Below are 18208 nucleotides of genomic sequence, written 5' to 3' on the forward strand. Positions count from 1 at the left end.
TCCATTATTCCCGTGATTCATGCAAACTCCATCTCTACACCAGCCTCAGACCACAAGAAAGACACGTCTTCCCTTAGGAAGCAAGTTATCCCCATGCAAGTGTCTGTCTGATAGCCAAGAAAGTTCTGTTTCTACCTCTGGTTCTAGTCAAACTCCCAGCACCTTGACTAGAAAGAAAAGCAGAGCTGTGTCTCTTTCCAAAAATACAAAAGCAGAGGCTAAGTAGAGAAGTTGGACTGGCTAGTCTTCATCTGCTCCAAGTAAGAGACCATATGAGAGATGTACACAAATATTATTGTTGTTCTTCCGGACCTGTGGTTTTATCTCTATGGGAGCTTTTAGATGCTGAAATAAACCTCTTTTAATACAGATCAATACTCTTCTTTACAACTGATAGTATATCAGAGCTAGATCGGGTCTTCCATTCTTGATAAGAATGGTCATGCAGGCCCCCCCAAACCTGATCTGATCCCATTGCTGCTCAGCTCAAGCTGCCTCAATTTCTGGTCTAGGCTGTTTTGCCCCTCTGTAGGCAGCCCGGGAGCTCCCACCTTTATGAGGCTGACCCTATTGGTGCCTGATGGAGGGTGGATGAATACCCGATTGGCAACTTCTAACTCCCAAGCTCAAGTGATCCATCAGCCTGGTAGCAGAGTGTTACAGCCATGTGCTACAACTTGGACTGGGGTTCTTAACTCAGGGTCTATAAATTTACATTAAAAATATGTAGACAAGCACATATATACACATATGTGTGTGTGTGTGTGTGTGTGTGTGTGTGTGTGTATATACATACATCACTATTTCAGTATAATTCTTGTGTTTCATAATTTCTTGTATTTCATTTTATGCTTTTAAAGACATTATGCTGAATTGGGATCTGACATTAACAGATTGCCAAAAGAATCCATTACATAAAAAATGTTATGAACCCCATTTTAGGGAGTTTGTTAGAATGGTGAGGAGTGGAGTGGCTTGTCAGGGCCATATGGTTAGAATGTGCCAGTCAGTCATCATTTATTCATCTTTTTAGTTGATCTGCTTTTCCTCCCCAGTTCTCCCTCCATTGACTGAAAAAATCCCATTACATTTATAAATGGTCAAATAAAACAACTTCCTGAGTTTACTACATTAAAAAAATTAACTATCCCCACTATGAATCCATCACTTCTCTATTAGGAAAATGGTAGTCTCCAAGAAACTTTTCTTAAAGTCTTAGTCTATGTAGAAATTGGATTGATACCTAAATTGTCCTTCTTGAAGTCAGCTATCTAAGGAATATACCCTGTTGCCACATCTTTGTAGAATCTGTCACTGCAAAGCCATGGTTAGTGGAGAGAGAGAAGTTGAAATCATTATCTGACTGTTCACCTCCAGTAGTCTTGAATGTGCTAACAATAGGGGATTTAGAAGTCAGTTCATGAACATTTATTAAGTGCTTACAGTATGCACTGCATATGGCTAAGCATTGAGAATTCAAAGAAAGAGTAAAGACAAAAGACCGTAAAACAACTATGTACAAATAGTATAAATACAGCATCAGTATGAAATAATAAGAGGGAAGGTACTAGAATTAAAAGGGATTGGAATGGCTTCCCACATTCTTTAAGTAACAAAGGTTGATTACTTTGATAATCAATTACATCCCTGATTTGCCCCTGAAGAAGCCAGACCTGTGAAATTTTGTGTGTCTTCTCTTTAGATTTCAGAACAGTTTCTAACACAAGGCCTTCAGGAATAAAGAATGATGACTCCAATGACATTTGTCTTGATTACCTCCTTGGGAACTGTAAATTGCAGAGTAAGTAATGTTGAGAAAATTATTCTGGAAAATACAGAAGCTCTGGAATTTGACCTGGGTTGGAGGGGATGGGTATGGAGAACACATCTTGGTAAAGAACTGGACCTCTAATGCACTTAATTTAGTTAAGTCTCTAATGAATGGATTTCCTTTACTAGTATAATGGCATCTTCTCTTCAATTTAGAGTCTTAGTTTTAAAGATCACCAGGAAATAAAGTGACTTGGTTAGAGTCATACAATACAATCAATGGGTATTTTATTTAATTGGGTCAGCTCTCAATTTACTTTGTAGCCATATCTTGTTGGAAAGATTTTATTTTTCTATAATAATAAATTTATTTATTTTTCCAACTACATGTAAAGATATTTTTCAACAAATATTTTTGGTAAGGTTTTTGAGTTCCACATTTTTCTTCCCTTTCCCTTCCCCTTGACAGAGAGCAATCTAATATAAGTTATATATCTATAAATGTGTTACACATATTTCCATATTAATCATGTTGTGAAAGAAGAATCAGAAAAGAAAAAATTGAGAAGGGGGAAAAACCGTAAAACATCAAACAACTTTTAAAAATTGAAAATAGTAAGCTTTGGTCTGCATTCAGATTCCATAGTTCCTTCACTGGATGTGGATTTTATTTTCCATCACAAATCCTTTAGAATTGTTTTCGATGATTGTACTTCTGAGAAGGTCAAGGCATAGTTGATCATCACACAGTGTTGCAGATAATGTGTGCAGGATTCTGTTGTTTCTTCTCACTTCACTCAGAATCAGTTTATGCAGGTCTTTCAAGGAATTTCTGAAATCTATTTGCTCATGATTTCTTTCTTATTTTTTAGAAAGATGTTTTATTTATTTTTCCAACTACATGCAATGGTAATTTTCAACATCATTTTTTGGCAAGGTTTTAAGTTCTTCAACTTTATTAAAAATTGAAGATAGTAAGCTTTGATCTGCATTTAGACTCCACAGATCTTTCTCTGAATATGGATGGTATTCCCATCACAAATTTTTAAGAGTTATTGTCTTTGATTATTGTACAGCTAAAATGATGAAATCCATCATAGTTTATAATTCCCCAGTGTTGCTGTTAGTATGTATAATGTTCTTCTCCTTTCCTAATTCAGGGCATCCCATCAGTTTTCAATTCTTTGCCACTCCAAAAAGAACTGCTATGAATATTTTTGAATATATATAGGGTTTTTTACCCTTTTTGTGATCTCTTTGGGATATAGTAGTGGTCTTGCTGGATCAAAGAGTGTGGCAAGGTTTTATTGTCCTTTGTGTATAGTTCCAAATTGTTCTCCAGAACAGTTGGATCAATTCACAACTATTGATCACTTTCCTTTTTTTGTCATATTGGCCAATCTTAGAGGGTATGAGGTGGTACTGCAGACTTGCTTTAATTTGCATTTCTCTAATCAATAATGATTTAGTGCATTTTTTCATATGACTGTGGAGAATGAATTTCTTCATCTGAGAGCTGCCTGTTCATATCCTTTGACTATTTATTAATTGGAGAGTGACTTGTATTCTCATAAATTTGACTCAGTTCTATATATTTTAGAAATGAGTCCTTTATCAGAAACACTAGTTGTAAAAATTGTTTCTTAATTCACTGAATTCCTTTTAATCTTTTTTTATTGGTTTTATTTGTGCAAAACCTTTTTAATTTAATGTAATCAAAATTATCCATTTTGCATTTTATAATGTTCTCTTCTTTGGTCATAAACTCTTCCCCTTTGTTGGAGAGATTTTAAAAGGCCTTTCCTATGTCCCTATGTGTTCAAAAAGGGCTGGGAGTCCAAGGCTATGGGGTTAAATATGGAATGTACACATTTAATGTAATTCAATTCCCCAAGTTTCAAAAATCTTGTGGAAAGGTACCCCACTCTGAGTGTAACTGGTTCATTATGACCTGTTTTCAGTTCACATCTTGTTTTGCTATTAGAAACTTTATTTAAAATTGCTAATTTAGACACCCCCCTCAGAACTCTAACTTTGAGTAATTTCCTTCCAGTTCTTTTGAAGCTCCCCTCCTTTTAGTTAAAACAGGAAAGATGAAGAGAAAATGAGCAAGGTCTGGTATGGTATAGCACCTGGAGCTTTCCTTTTACTTAGGATGTTTTTGCCTCCATTTCTTTGGCCACAAAGTCATTCACAGACCTCCCTCCCCCCCACTGCGTTTTCTATTAGAAATCTGTATTTAATAATTCTGACCTTGCCTGAGACTTGCCAGTTCCTGTCTAATTCTGGGAGGAATCTCATGCTTTTCAAAAGCATAGAGAGGCCCCTGGAGGCAGAGCCACGCTGGTGGAGTGGAGGGAGTAACTCCAACTGAGCTCCTCCAACATCCGCCCTCCCCCAGAGCTTTAAAATAAGGACTCTGGTGCAGTGGGAGGGCAGCAGCGCCACCAGAAGATTAGAGCCAGGGAATTTTCCAGCCAAAGGTCAATTTGGCGGACAGAAGGAGGAGTCTAATATGGGTGGACTCTGCCCAGAACTCACATAACAGTAACAGGAACGAACTTGGAGGTAGCAACAACAGCTTCAGACCTCAGTCTAGAAACAATAAGGGGATCAGGGACTGGTCAGGGAGGGATAACGGTACTCCTGCGCTTGCCTGGGTGGGGGACAAGGTGCTAGTTGACTGTTCCATTACCTAGACCCACTTTCAGGGCAGTTCCAGGGTAGGGGGGAGCGTTTGTTGTCCCAAGGAATCAGGGGCCTTGAGAAGCAGTATCACTAGCTGTTGCAGGAGACAGTGACTACAACTCACCTTGGATCATACAATTTTGAAAGGACCCCAAACTTCCAAGCCTCCAGATCTAGCTCTGAAAACAGAAAGGCAAAAATAGTCTGAAGCTTGGGACGGTGTTGCCACCCTTCCCCACCCCTCCCCCTCAAGCCAGCCTAACTTTAACATAAAGTTCAATAAGTTAGGAAAATGAGCAAACAGTAAAAAAACAAATATTGAAAGCTACTGTAGTGACAGGGAAGATCTAGACAAACATGGAAGATAACAATGTCAATACAGCCACAAGCAAAGCCTCAATGGGAAAAAAAAACTTAAATTGGACACAAGCCCAACAAAAATTCAGGAAGCACTAAAAAATTATTTTGAAAATCAAATAAAAGTAGTAGAAGAAAGCCTGGGAAAAGAAATGAGTGTGATAAAAGAAAAAAAATTATTGATAGACAATAACTCGGTGAAAGACAAAAAATACTGAAGAAAATAACACCTTAAAAAGCAGAATTGACAAAATGAAAAAGAGGTATAGAAACTCACTGAAGAAAGTAATCCCATTTCATACCTTATACAAAGAGAAGATCAAAATAGGTACATGATTTAGATAAAAAGAGTGATACTGTTAGCCAGTTAGAAGAGCAAGGAAGCATTTAGCTATAAGGTTTATGGAATTTGAATGCAGATCAAAGCATACTATTTTCACTTTTTTAAAATTTGTTTTTTTCCTTCTTGAGGTTTTTCCTTTTTTATTCAGATCATTTTATCACATCGTGACCAGACATAGGTGTGAGATGATTGTACATGTCCCCTGTGTCATGGTCTTCTTCTAGAAGGAAGGACAAAAAAAACCAACCCTTCCTTCCTCGTCCCTACCTTTCCTTCCTTCCTTCCTTCCTTCCTTCCTTCCTTCCTTCCTTCCTTCCTTCCTTCCTTCCTACCTTTCCTTCCTTCCTTCCTTCCTTCCTTCCTTCCTTCCTTCCTTCCTTCCTTCCTTCCTGCCTGCCTGCCTGCCTGCCTGCCTTTCTTCCTTTCTTCCTTTCTTCCTGCCTCCCTTCTTGGTTCCCTTCCTCCCCTTCCTCCCCTTCCTCTCTCCCTCCCTCCCTTCTTTCCTTCTCTGTTTCTCTCTGGTTTTCTCTTCCTTTCTGTCTGCCTTCTTTCTTCTCTACTTGTGGGTGCTCTCCCCCAAAGGCCTAGTAACATTTCTTGGGATTTATAGGCCACAAATTAATCTAACTCTATCTACTGGCCAACAGTGGGTTTCAGACTAAGCACTCTTGGTTATTGTTTGAATCCTGATTACTTAAGACTAAATTCAAATTGCAATTGTTTCTGTTTTGACCAGAAACCCTGAGGGTCTTCCCCTACCTGATTATTATTATTATTATTATTTTTGAACTATGCAAAAAAGAATCTCCTTGCTTCTTTTCTTTCTCACTTGTGTTAATCATTGATCAGGGTCTTACCCTCCCAACATTCTTTTTCTTCTTTTTTTTGGAAATGGTCATTCTTGACCTCTTTGCCTCATCTCTCTATGTAATTTTAATGAGTGCATGGGCACTGCCTCAGTCAAATGGTGACCTGGAAAAGGTCTAACTTTAAAAAAGTCAAGGTCTCCCCTGCATCCAGGGCCTTTCTCAGTCTTCCTGATCCATAACTGGCCACTGGACCCTGATGGTTTCAGAAGAGAATGTGAAGCTGGTGACTTTGCCCAGAACCTTCTCACTTAAATTCAGCTCACTTGCATGTCATGGCATCAACCTCCCTGATGTCAAGAATGAAGGACAGGGGGCAGCTAGATGGTACAGTGGATAGACCAATGACCCTGGAGTCAGGAGAACTTGAATTCAAATCCAGCCCCAGACACTTGATACTAGTTGTGTGACCTTGGGCAGGTCATTTAACCCCATTGCCTCACAACACCCCCCCCCCAAGGACGAACAACAACTTATATCAGATTACTTGCTATCCTGAGGTAAGGAGAGGGAATGATGGAAAGGTAAAAACTTTTTAGAGTGAATGTTGAAAATTATCTTTACATTGGAGAAATGAATAAATTAAAAAAATAGTCCTTAAAAGTTAGAAATTGAACAAGTGGAAGTTAATGAGACATCAAGAAACGATAAAAGTCAAAAGAATTAAAAAATAGAAGAAAAGGAGGAATAGCTCATCAGAAAACCAGCTGACCTGGAAAATAGAGATAATTTAAAAATTATTGGACTACCTGATCTATACATGAAACTCATGCTTAAAGAACCTAGAGCTCATACATCAAGAAATTATAAAGAAATACTTTACTTTGCTCCACAAGGTAAAATAGAAATGATAAGAATTTGCCAAGAAAGAAATTCCAAATTGAAAATTTTCAGTACTATATGAAATCAGATTCCAGAGTTTGCAGGTTAAGGAGAAACTACTGCAAGCAGCCAAAAAAGATACAATTCAAATATTGTGGACCCACAGACAGAATCACAATGGATTTCATGTCTTCCTCATTAAAGGAGCAGAGGGTTTGGAATATGATATTCCAGAAGACAAAGGAACTAGAATTACAAGCAAGAATCATCTACCTAGCAAAACTGTTTATGATCTTTCAGGAGGATAAAAAAGGATTTTTAATTGAATAGCCAACTTCCAAACATTCCTGGTGAAAAGGCCAGAAACAAATAGGAGATTTGACTTTTAAGTAACAAGACTAGAGAAAACTATTAAAGCCTCCCCAAAAACATAGATTTTAATGAAAATAAGCTTAAGGGGCTGGCTAGGTGGCACAGTGGATAAAGCACTGGCCCTGGAGTCAGGAGTACCTGAGTTCAAATCCAGCCTGAGACACTTAATAATTGCCTAGTTGTGTGGCCTTGGGCAAGCTACTTAACCCCATTTGCCTTGCATAAATCATAAAAAAAAACCTTTTTTTTTTAAAGAAAAGAAGCACACAGAATGTTGATTTCACTTTTGTTCATTTGTTAGAATACAAGATTATAAATTTGGAACCGGGGGAAACCATGGTGTTTATCGCTTCAAACTCTACCATTTTATTGGTGGAAAAAAATGAGCCCATAAAGGTTAAAGGTTAAAGTTCAAGGACACGGTATCAGAATAAGGTAGTGCCTGAAGAATACAAAACAATTTTCAAGAAATGAGGAAAACTGCTTTGTGTTTTCATTTATAGAAAGAATATCGATGATCTGGTTCAATTCATACAAGAGTTTATCAGTCAGCTGGTGATTGGGACAATTTTAGAACATCTACAGATAAAAAAATTAATGTTGATAGTCTAAGAACTGTATGATTCTTGGTGCTTCTTAGTGGTGAAATATGTTCATTGTAGGCTATGCCTAATCACAATGTACTGAAAATAAGCTTTAAGAAATTGTTCTGCTTTCTAAGATTACATTGTGGTGAAAAGTAGAGGATATCTGTACTGTAGTGGAGGTGGATTGGCAGAGAATTGGTAAAGGGCATTCTAGGTTAGAGATAATATAATAACTGTTAAGGGTAAAATAAGGAGACTGGATAGGTTGGAGCAGAGAGGCCTTGAATGGAGGGAATATTAATAAATGAACTTGGATAGAACAAAAAGGTCTTACCTTGGCCTTGGGAATTCTGTGCTTTCTTTCCAGGCTGCTGCAAGTATATCCATTTTCATCTACCCTACCAATGGCAGGTGTACATTTCCTTCAACTGGAAAGACTTAAAGGACATGGAAGAGATTGAAAAAGCTTACTGTGACCCAAGCATCTCCAAGTAAGTTGGTACTCACACCCTGTTTAAAAGAACCACTCTGCTTACCTTACTTCTAGCTTGAGACAGAGGAAAGCTGATTGAGGGGAAGAATTCAAGATCCTAGATTTAGAGTCAGTAGAGACCACAGAGATCTCTAGTCCAACTTACATCTTTTACAACTAAAGAAACTGAATCCCAGGATGTTGAAGTGACCTGCCCACGGTTACATGGATAGTAAATATCAAATGTGGGACTTGAACTTGAGCCTACTTTCTTTTTGCCTTTCTGTGGCCAGTGGAGAGACTCAAATTCAAAAATTAAATATTTTTGTCTTTTATGGTCCTATCAGATTCTTTTGGTTTACTTTTACTGGAGTTGTTTCCAAAATATTTACATATGGAAAATTATTGTGGTTCCCTGTTGATTAAAAATCTCTTTAAAAAATGTGGAACAAGGGGCAACTAGGTGACACAGCAGATAGAGCACAGGTCCTGGAGTCTGGATGACCTGAGTTCAAATCCAATTTCAGATACTTGATAACAATAACCTAGCTGTGTGATCTTGGGCAAATCACTTAAACCTCCATTGCCTTGCAAAAACAAAAAACACAAAAATATAGAACAATGTAAAAAATCACTTTGGCAAAACTGTATGAAAATTTTTATAAGCATTCTTACCCTTCTTAAGAAACAGAATGCGAGGGGCAGCTAGGTGGCATAGTGGATAAAGCACTGGCCCTGGAGTTAGGAGTACCTGGGTTCAAATCCAGTATCAGACACTTAATAATTACCTAGCTGTGTGGCCTTGGGCAAGCCACTTAACCCCGTTTGCCTTGTAAAAAAAAAAACCTAAAAGAAACAGAATGCAGGATGGCTAGGTGGTGCAGTGGATAGAGCACTGGCCCTGGAGTCAGGAGTACCTGGGTTCAAATCCGGCCTCAGACACTTAATAATTACCTAGCTGTGTGGCCTTGGGCAAGACACTTAACCCCACTGCCTTGCAAAAAAAAAAAAAGTAACAGAATGCAAAGGGGGCAGACTTTAGATTTTTATGTTTTTAAAATTTCTCTTTTTCCCATATCTGAGGAGCTGTATAAAGTCAATCTATTGTGATAGATAGATAACCTTTGTTACCTTGTACTTCACCTGTCTATTGTACAGGTTCCTGAACTATAAAGAGGGAGTATTAGGAGGTAAATGTAGTGGAGTGCTGGTAAATGTTTACAATTCAATCTATGGAGGGAGGGAAATGCACAGAGGGCACACTTTTACATTTAATCTGCATCATTAACAATTTCTACATCAGTTTCTTTTTTATATTCTTTATTTATTTTGAATTTTACAATTCCCCCCCAATCTCTCTTCCCTCCCCCCACTCCCCACAGAAGGCATTCTGTTAGTCTTTACATTGTTTCCATGGTATACAATGGTCTAAGTTGAATGTGATAGAAATCATATCCTTAAGGAAGAAAAATAAAGTATAAGAGATAGCAAAATTATATAATAAGATGATGGGTTTTTTAAATTAAAGGTAATAGTCTTTGGTCTTTGTTCAAACTCCACAATTCTTTCTCTGGATATGGTATTCTCCATCTCAGTTTCAGCCCAAGTTGCTACATGTCCTCTAAGGTCCCTTCCTACACAAAATCCTCTGATTATAATTTTGTTTTGCTTTAGGTGGTGCTGAGTGATGTTAACTAGAATTTAGTCTCAAGAAACTTATGTCACTTCCCCAGATTTTGCCACTTTTCATCTGTAAATTGATGTTGTTTATTTAAGTGATCCAAATTCACTGAACTCAAGATCTCACTAAAACTGTGTATTGATTTTGGAGGTTTCAAAAAAGGTTGGGATGGGAGCAGAGTTGGAGGTGAGGAAAGGGAAGGAAGACTGAGAGACTGGGGTATGACTGGAGGAAATTAAGTAACTTCTCCCTGAACGTTTACTTTCAGAAGTCACAGTATTGACTTCCAGAAAATGGAATTTGTATATTATCCTGTCCGACGGCTGTCTACTCCATCAACTGTTCTAAAATCCAGTGTCCTGACCACTAAGTGGCACTGGTATTGGAAGAATGACTATGACCAGTGGATTGAATATGGTAAAGGGGTGAGTATCCATTTCCTTCCTTCCTTTTTGTTCAAATCTCAAATGAAACCCATTAACTATTCTATTTTTAAATTTTATTTTATTTTATTTTTTGAGTTTATTTATTTATGTTCAGACTAGGATCTATGAATTTCTGGCAGGAAAGTCTAGACTGGTTCTTTCTGGGGGGTTTTGAGTATTATGTTATTCCAGCATCTTAGGGACATCTTAAGCCAAGAAACTGCCAAATTTTAGTGCTCCCCAAAAGGTATCAGGTCCAGGGCAAAGTCTGAGTCCTATTCCCCTAGTCTGAGCTCTGTAAGATTTTGCCTGGGTCTGAGTTCGAGCAAGGGTCAATTTTTCTGCTGTTCTTGGTTCCTTCCCTCCAAATAGAAAGCTCTAGGGGTTCAGAGCAGTAGAGCTGCAGACTCCCCCCTTTGGTCTGAGTTTCCTGTATGCCTTTTACTCCATCTAGCTCCACCTCCAATTTACTACCCAGGCTGTTGATTGACCTAATCATCTCATCTCAGAGCCCCTGTTAATCTCCAGGATCCTCCTACTTCCTCAGTTTTACTGAATTCTAATCCTGTGACCATGACCAGGTGGAATCACTTCCCCAAAGAAACATATTACCAGGCATAGAGATAACATTTTGATTCTTGGCATAGAACCAATAAAAGCAATAAAATAATACATAAGAAAGGAAATAAGCCAGACCAGGTCTTTCTGTCTTCCATGTTCTCTCCATTGTGCCCCCTGCTTGGCTGCTTAACAGATTATTTATAGTAGAGCTATAGTGCCTTCCCTCCGAGATTTCCTCCTATTTACATTGTATTTTGTATTCTCCTTGCCATTTATATTTTCTTCTCCAATAGAATTGTGAGTTTTATGAGGACAGGGATGTTGTTTGTATCTTTTCTCCCTAATCTCATCTTTATCACTTAATATATATATATATATATATATATATATATATATATATATACACTTGATTGTTTTTTTTGTTTTTAAAAATATATTTATTTTTCCAATTACATGCAAAGACAGATTTCACCATTCATTTTGTAAGATTTTGAGTTCCACATTTCCTTCCTTCCTCCCTTCTGTTTCCCCATCCCCTTGACAGTGAGAAATCTGATATGTTATACATGTGTAACCATATTAAATATATTTCCATATTAATCATGTTGTGAAAGAAGAATCAGAACAGGGGGTGGCTAGGTGGCGCAGTGGATAGAGCACTGGCCTTGGAGTCAGGAGTACCTGAGTTCAAATCCGGCCTCAGACACTTAATAATTACCTAGCTGTGTGGCCTTGGGCAAGCCACTTAGCCCCATTTGCCTTGCAAAAAACAAAAACAAAAAGAAGAATCAGAACAAAAAGAGGGGAAAAAACCTAAAATATCAAAATAAATTTTGAAAAGTGAAAATAGTAGGCTGTGGTCTGCATTCAGATTCCATAGTTCTTTTCTCTGGTTGCTATTTTCCATCACAAGTCCTTTAGAATTGCCTTTGATCATTGTATTGCTGAGAGAGGAGCAAGTCCTCAGAGCTGATCATTACATGCTGTTGCTGTTTCTGTGTACAGGGTTCTTCCGGTTCTGCTCACCTCACTCCGCATAGTCCGGTCTCTCATGCTTTCTTACAGAACAATGGTTCTTCATCTCATTCATATACCACACTTTGTTTCAGCTCTTCCCAATGGGTGGGCCTCCCCTTTCTGATTTTTTTTGCTACTACAAAAAGAGCCGCTTTAGATATTTTTGTACTTGTGGGTTATTTACCCTTTCTTATAATCTCTGGATACAGAACTAGGAGTAGTAGTACCGGACTAATGATGATGCCTAGTTTTATTTTCCTTTGGGCATAATTCCAAATGGTTCTCCAGACAGGTTAGATCTGTTCACAACTCCACTAGCAGTGCTTCTTCATGTATATTTATTGAGATTGAGATGGGTTAAGCTAGTTACCAGGACTATGAATTCAGAAAGGGCATCTGAAGCAGGATTTGAACTCAGGGCATCCCTACTCCAAGTCTTGTGCTCAAACTATTGGCATTAGCTAACAGCCTAGGTGTTTATGCTCCATGCTTTTGTTGATGCAAGACCATGATAGTCTCTTGCATCCCTCAAACATCCAGATACATCTCTCTTTATTCAGATGACATCTTATGGGGTGGCTAGGTGGTACAGTGGATAGAGCATGGGCCCTGGAGTCAGGAGTACCTGAGTTCAAATCCAGCCTCAAACACTTAATAATTACCTAGCTGTGTGGCCTTGGGCAAGCCACTTAGCCCCATTGCCTAGCAAAAACCTAAAAAAAAAAAAACCCAACAAAAAAAACAGATGACATCTTCTGTTGAACTCTTTGACAGCTTGGTCTGACTTTGACAACTGAAACTACTGCCTTCCTTTCTCTGCTGGAGGTGCCAAGATACAACAGAGAAGAATTTCTATAGAAAAACTTTATTGGAAGAGGGTTGGGAAGGGAGAGTGAAAGGAAATTCTAATTTAAAAATATGCATATGAATGTTGATGAATGTTGAAAAACTTTCATAACGTAATTGGAAAAATAAAATATTAATAAAATATCAAAAATCCATCCCTCTTAAAAAAAGAAAACCTTGATTGCTCAATATTGAAGGAAATCATAAACAGTTTTTTTGTTTTAATCAAATGACATCAGGGATCATAGTAATAACTCTTTGAAAGAGATTCATTTTTTTTCCATATGATTTCAAACAGGAGGGTTCAGGACTCACTTCTGGAGATCTGGAGTTCTTCTTTCTGCTCTGTCCAGAAGAGTTTGTGGAATTTTCAGATGGTGGTCATAAATACAAAGTGAACTTTAAGGGTATGGCATCTTTTAGAGGATCTTTTCATGTTCTTGGTGTCAGTGCATATAATGCTCTTTTGGTTCTGCTTCTGTTCTGCTCTCAGTTCCTATGAAGCTTCCCTGGATTTTCTGAATTTCTGAATTGTCATGTGACATATGAGTGTAATGAAATATTTAAGATATGATGAAAATTGGAAATTCCAATGAACATGAGAAAGCACAAATCAATCTTTGAAATCTTTAAGATTGTCCTAAACATGAATTGAAAGTATGATTGATTAAAGAAGGAAAGGCATACTTTCACAAATAATCTTTTTTACAATAGACCTCTTCATAGTCACAGAGGTGACTAAGAGAATACAAGACCTTGCTAGGTTTGCTTTTTCATTATTTGAAAAGAAGCATTTGACTTGGTAGATGAAATGCAAGACTTAGGTTCTAAGAGGAAGATTTTAATGAGTCAGAAAGACCTAAGTTCAAATTTTGCCTCAAATACTTTGGTATGGGGTGGCTAGGTGGTGCAGTGGATAAAGCACTGGTCTTGGAGTCAGGAGTACCTGGGTTCAAATCCGGTCTCAAACACTTAATAATTACCTAGCTGGGTGGCCTTGGGCAAGCCACTTAACCCCATTTACCTTGCAAAAACCTTAAAACAAACAAACAAACAAACAAAATACTTTGGTATATGAGGCAAGTCATTTAGCCTATTTTTGCATCTGTTTTCTCAACTGTGACATAAAGATAATAATAATCCTTACCTCATAAAGTGTTGTGAGGAACAAATATTTGTGAAATGCTTTGTTAGGTGCTTAATAAACACTTATTCCCTTCATGCATATTAAAATCGTATCAGCAACTTAGATAAACACAACCGTAGAGGTAACTTTCATCAATCCTCTGACTTCCTATCAACTGAAACAAGGAACAGGGGGATGGAGATAATTTTCTAGGTAGATGTCCCAGATGCCCTTGCCTGTTGCCCAGACTGCTCCATGTAGCTAGATGAGTAGTCTGTAGAGTTATTCACATCTGGTTATCTCTCTGTATATTCACTTCTGTGACCCTGATTCCAGACCAGAGTTTCTTAATTTAAAATGTGAGAACTTCTTTTAAATTTTTTTCCTCATAATTGGATTAATCTAATAATTTATTTTCTTGCATTTAAGAGAATTACTCATTGTCTTTATTGGATTGCCAAAGATTTTTTCCCCTAAGAAAGTTGAAGAATCCCTACTCTAGACCAAAAGCTAAACTGCCGATTCTTTGCAGGGTTCTGAAAAAGAGAGATACTGTGAGTAGATGTAAACTTTCATCTGGGGCAATCACCTATCTGAAAGATTTCTTCCTTCATGCATATCACATAATTGGCATATCATTCACTGTTAAATACATTAAAAGATCACTATATGCAGTCATATAATACCTAGATTTATGACATATTTATTTGTGATGGAGGCTCCCAAAGGTAGACTAGAAGGAAGACTAGTCCAGGGTTTACAAATAATGCCTGTTTGGTTAAGACACTTAATTTAATGAGGTTGAGTCGACAGAAACCATGATATTGAGAAGGGCAAATAGAGGCCCAGTTCAGGAGGGTGGTCCTCCTGTTCCAGTGCATGCTAGGATGAAGCAGATTAGTTAAAAGGGCAAAGACTAGACTTCCCTGTGCCTCAAAGGAGAGGTCTGAAAGAGTAAGGAAAAGAGGGACAAGATGAAAAGTATAGCCCACACAAATACAATCTTTGGTTAACTTAGCACATGCCGTGAGAATTAGTTTTTTATGTGAGGGAAATGTGGTAACTCCATTCTTCCCTCCTTGGGACATTGAACAGAGCGGTTGCTCTCTGTGGCTGAACAGTAAAAATCATTTTAACTTTGTATGGACTTTTTTTTTCTCTCTAAAGAAATGATACAGACCAATTTAGTCACTCAAACTAAAAGGGAAGTCCGAAGGCGACCTGAATTTGTATCCAATGTGACTGTGTACTGGAATCAGAAACAGACAGAGTAAGTATCTGATCGAGCACTCCTCATCAATTAACTCCTGAGATGCACAATAACCGATTCAATTGAATTCATAACTCATCCAGGCAAGGTTGAAATTTACTTTCATATTGTCTTCAAGCATTTATTCTATTTGCCTACCTTGTGACGGGTTCTAATTAAGGCCTTGACATTATAGAACTAAAACAAATTAGACCCTGTCTTCAAGAAACTTCTATTCTGTTGGGGGAAACAGTATGCATATATAGAAAATTCAGCTAAAAATTTATGCAAAATTGATACAGGGAGACTTCCAAGGTGAGGACACTTAGCCACTGATGGCTAAGTGTTCCTATGGGAGGTGATATTTGAGCAGAGCCTTGAAGGAATCTAGAGATTGTCAGAAGTCTAGGTAAAGGAGAGTCTTGCATTTCAGGTGTAGAGGATAGATTATCTGTACAAAAACACAGATATGAGTGTTCAAATGTCCTATTCAAGGGACAGTAAATAGCTTAGTGCCATTGGGGAGGAGAGTAATGAGTAATGAACCCAGAAAGCTATGTGGAGACAGATCAGGAAAGAGTTTGTATTTTAACCCAGATGTATGAGGTGACCCTTGAGCTTTTTGAAAAGGGGAGGGATGTGGTCAGACTTTTACTTTAGGAATAGTGCTATTCCTAGTATAGACATGTGGAGTATGCATTGGGAGAGGGGAGAGACTAAAATCAAGAAACCAGTTGGGGGATTGCTACGGTAGACTTGGTGAGATGTGGGGAGAAGCTGACCTAAAATAGTTGTGGTGTGAGTGCAAATAAGACAGATTCAAAAGATATTGTGGAGTTGGAACATACACTTCTTGGCAGTTGGCTCAATATGGGAAATGTGGCAATTATTCTGGGCAGCTAAAAACAACAATAGGGAAATTATAAAAAAGGACAAATTTGAAGGGAGAGATGAGTTCTGTTTTAGATATATGGAATGTGAGATTTCCCTGTAACACCAATAAGAAATGTCCTGTAGGTGAATAGGCTCATAGATTTAGAGAGCCTTAGAAGTTTTGGGACAGGGATTCAGGAGGGAGACTGGAGTTGAATGTATAGATTTGAGAATTATCTGCATGGACACGGGAGGAAGAGAAGGAAGAGGAGGAGGAGAGAGAGAGTGTGTCTGAGAATGCAGCAAAGTTTCAATGGAAGAGCTGTCCATAACCTTATCTACCCTTACATATATAGTGTCAGCTTCTTAAAAGCATGGGTTGCCTCACTTTTAAATTTATATTACTAACACAGTCCCTGGCAAATAGTCAGCACCTAATCAGTGATTTTTCATTCATTCATTCCTGCCAAGTGCCTTGCTTATTCCTCTGTTATGGTCTTGCCATATTTAACAGGGACTAATTAATTCTTTCTTTCTTTTATGTTCAGCCAACACCGAGAGAAGAACAAGCAAGTTTCCCTCGATCTTCCTTCACACTGGGACCAGATGACCCCATCAGATGCAAAATATCAGGTACATTTTTTTGTCATTTCTTTAGTACATGAATTATTCAAAGAGAGGTTTTTGTGATTATAGTTTGATTATAGTATAGTTTGATGAAATAAATATGTCTGACTTGAAATGAAATAAATATGCTTCTGCCTAGCAATAGGGAAAAAAACAAAGTAAAAAACTTTTTCTCTCATTTTTGTTTTATCTTGTTCCCCTACGGAGAAATTTCTTCTAAAAAAACGTATCATGAAATGTCATGGAGACAAATTGATACTTGTATAGAGTATTGCTAGTTGGGAGTGATAGGGTTTTTTGTTTCTTTTGTTTTATTAGTTTAATATTTATTTTTAACGTTCTTTTCTTTTTAAATTTTGAGTTCCAGATTCTCTACCTCCCTTCCAATCCCTCCTTCCCTCATTGAGAAAGAGAAACAATAAGTTATTATACATATGAAACCATGAAAAACATTTCCATATTAGCCAAATCTCCCATATACATAAAGCAAAAAATAAAGCTAGAAAATTATATTTCGATTTGCACTCAGAATTCATGAGTTCTCTTTCTGGAGGTGGTTTCTTTGATCTCTTTGGGGTACAAATATAGTGATATTGAATCAAAAGAGAGATTTGTAACCCTTTAGGCATGAATGATTGGTTTGTTTACAACTCCACCAACAATTCATTAATGGTCCTATTTTTCCTCATCCCTTCCAGCATTTGTCATTTCTGATAGATATGAAGTGGTATCTCAGAGTTGTTTAATTTGTCTGTGATTTAGAGCATTATTTCATGTGACTATAGATAATTTTTATTTCATCTGAAAAAAATACCTGTATATATATCCTTGAACCATTTGTTAATTAGAAAATGGCTTTTATTTTTAATATATTTGACTTACTTTCCCATATATTTAAGAAATGAGTCCTTTATTGGGGGCTATGTGAGACTGTACACGGAATGCTGGGCCTGAAGTCAGGAAAACTTATCTTTGTTAGTTCAAATCTGACCTCACTAATTGTGTGACCCAGGGCAAATAGCTTAACCCTGTTTGCTTCAGTTTCTTCATCTCTAAAATAAGCTGAAGAAGGAAACAACAAACCATTCCTATATCCTTACCAAGAAAACCACAAATGGGGTCACAAAGAGTCAGATCCAACTGAAATGTCTGAACAGCAACAAGGCCTTTAAAAGAGAAACTTAATGTAAAATTTTTGATATTATTTTATTGTTTAGCTTCTAGTAAAATGCAGTTTCCCTGATTATCTCTTTTAATTGGGTCTGTTTTTGCTTTTGATTTGTCTGAGTTAATGATTGCTGCCCCTGCATTTTTTAGTTCAGCTGAATAATATTAGATTCTACTCAGCTCTTTATTTTAACTGTATGTTTTTTATGTTTCAAGTTTATCTCGAAAAATAATGTTGTTGAATTCTAGTTTCTACTCCATTCTGTTAGCTGCTTCCATCTTATGGGTGAGCTCATCCCATTCTATAATTACTGTGTATTTCCCTCCATCCCACTTTGTTTATCCTTCTCTCTTTTTAT

The 18208-nt window shown here is 37.4% G+C and overlaps 1 protein-coding gene across 1 annotated transcript in view; it reads left to right on the forward strand.

Moving 5' to 3' along the window:
- ZC3HAV1 (zinc finger CCCH-type containing, antiviral 1) overlaps positions 1-18208 on the forward strand; it is a 101379-nt gene that overhangs the window by 35695 nt on the left and 47476 nt on the right. Inside the window, 6 exon segments of the mRNA XM_074193585.1 lie at positions 1703-1801; positions 8173-8296; positions 10227-10383; positions 13106-13214; positions 15101-15203; positions 16604-16688. Of these exon segments, the coding sequence (XP_074049686.1) occupies positions 1703-1801; positions 8173-8296; positions 10227-10383; positions 13106-13214; positions 15101-15203; positions 16604-16688 (677 nt within the window).

The sequence above is a fragment of the Macrotis lagotis genome, chromosome 7 (genome assembly GCF_037893015.1).
Source record: "Macrotis lagotis isolate mMagLag1 chromosome 7, bilby.v1.9.chrom.fasta, whole genome shotgun sequence".
In the NCBI taxonomy this organism is placed as follows: domain Eukaryota; kingdom Metazoa; phylum Chordata; class Mammalia; order Peramelemorphia; family Peramelidae; genus Macrotis; species Macrotis lagotis.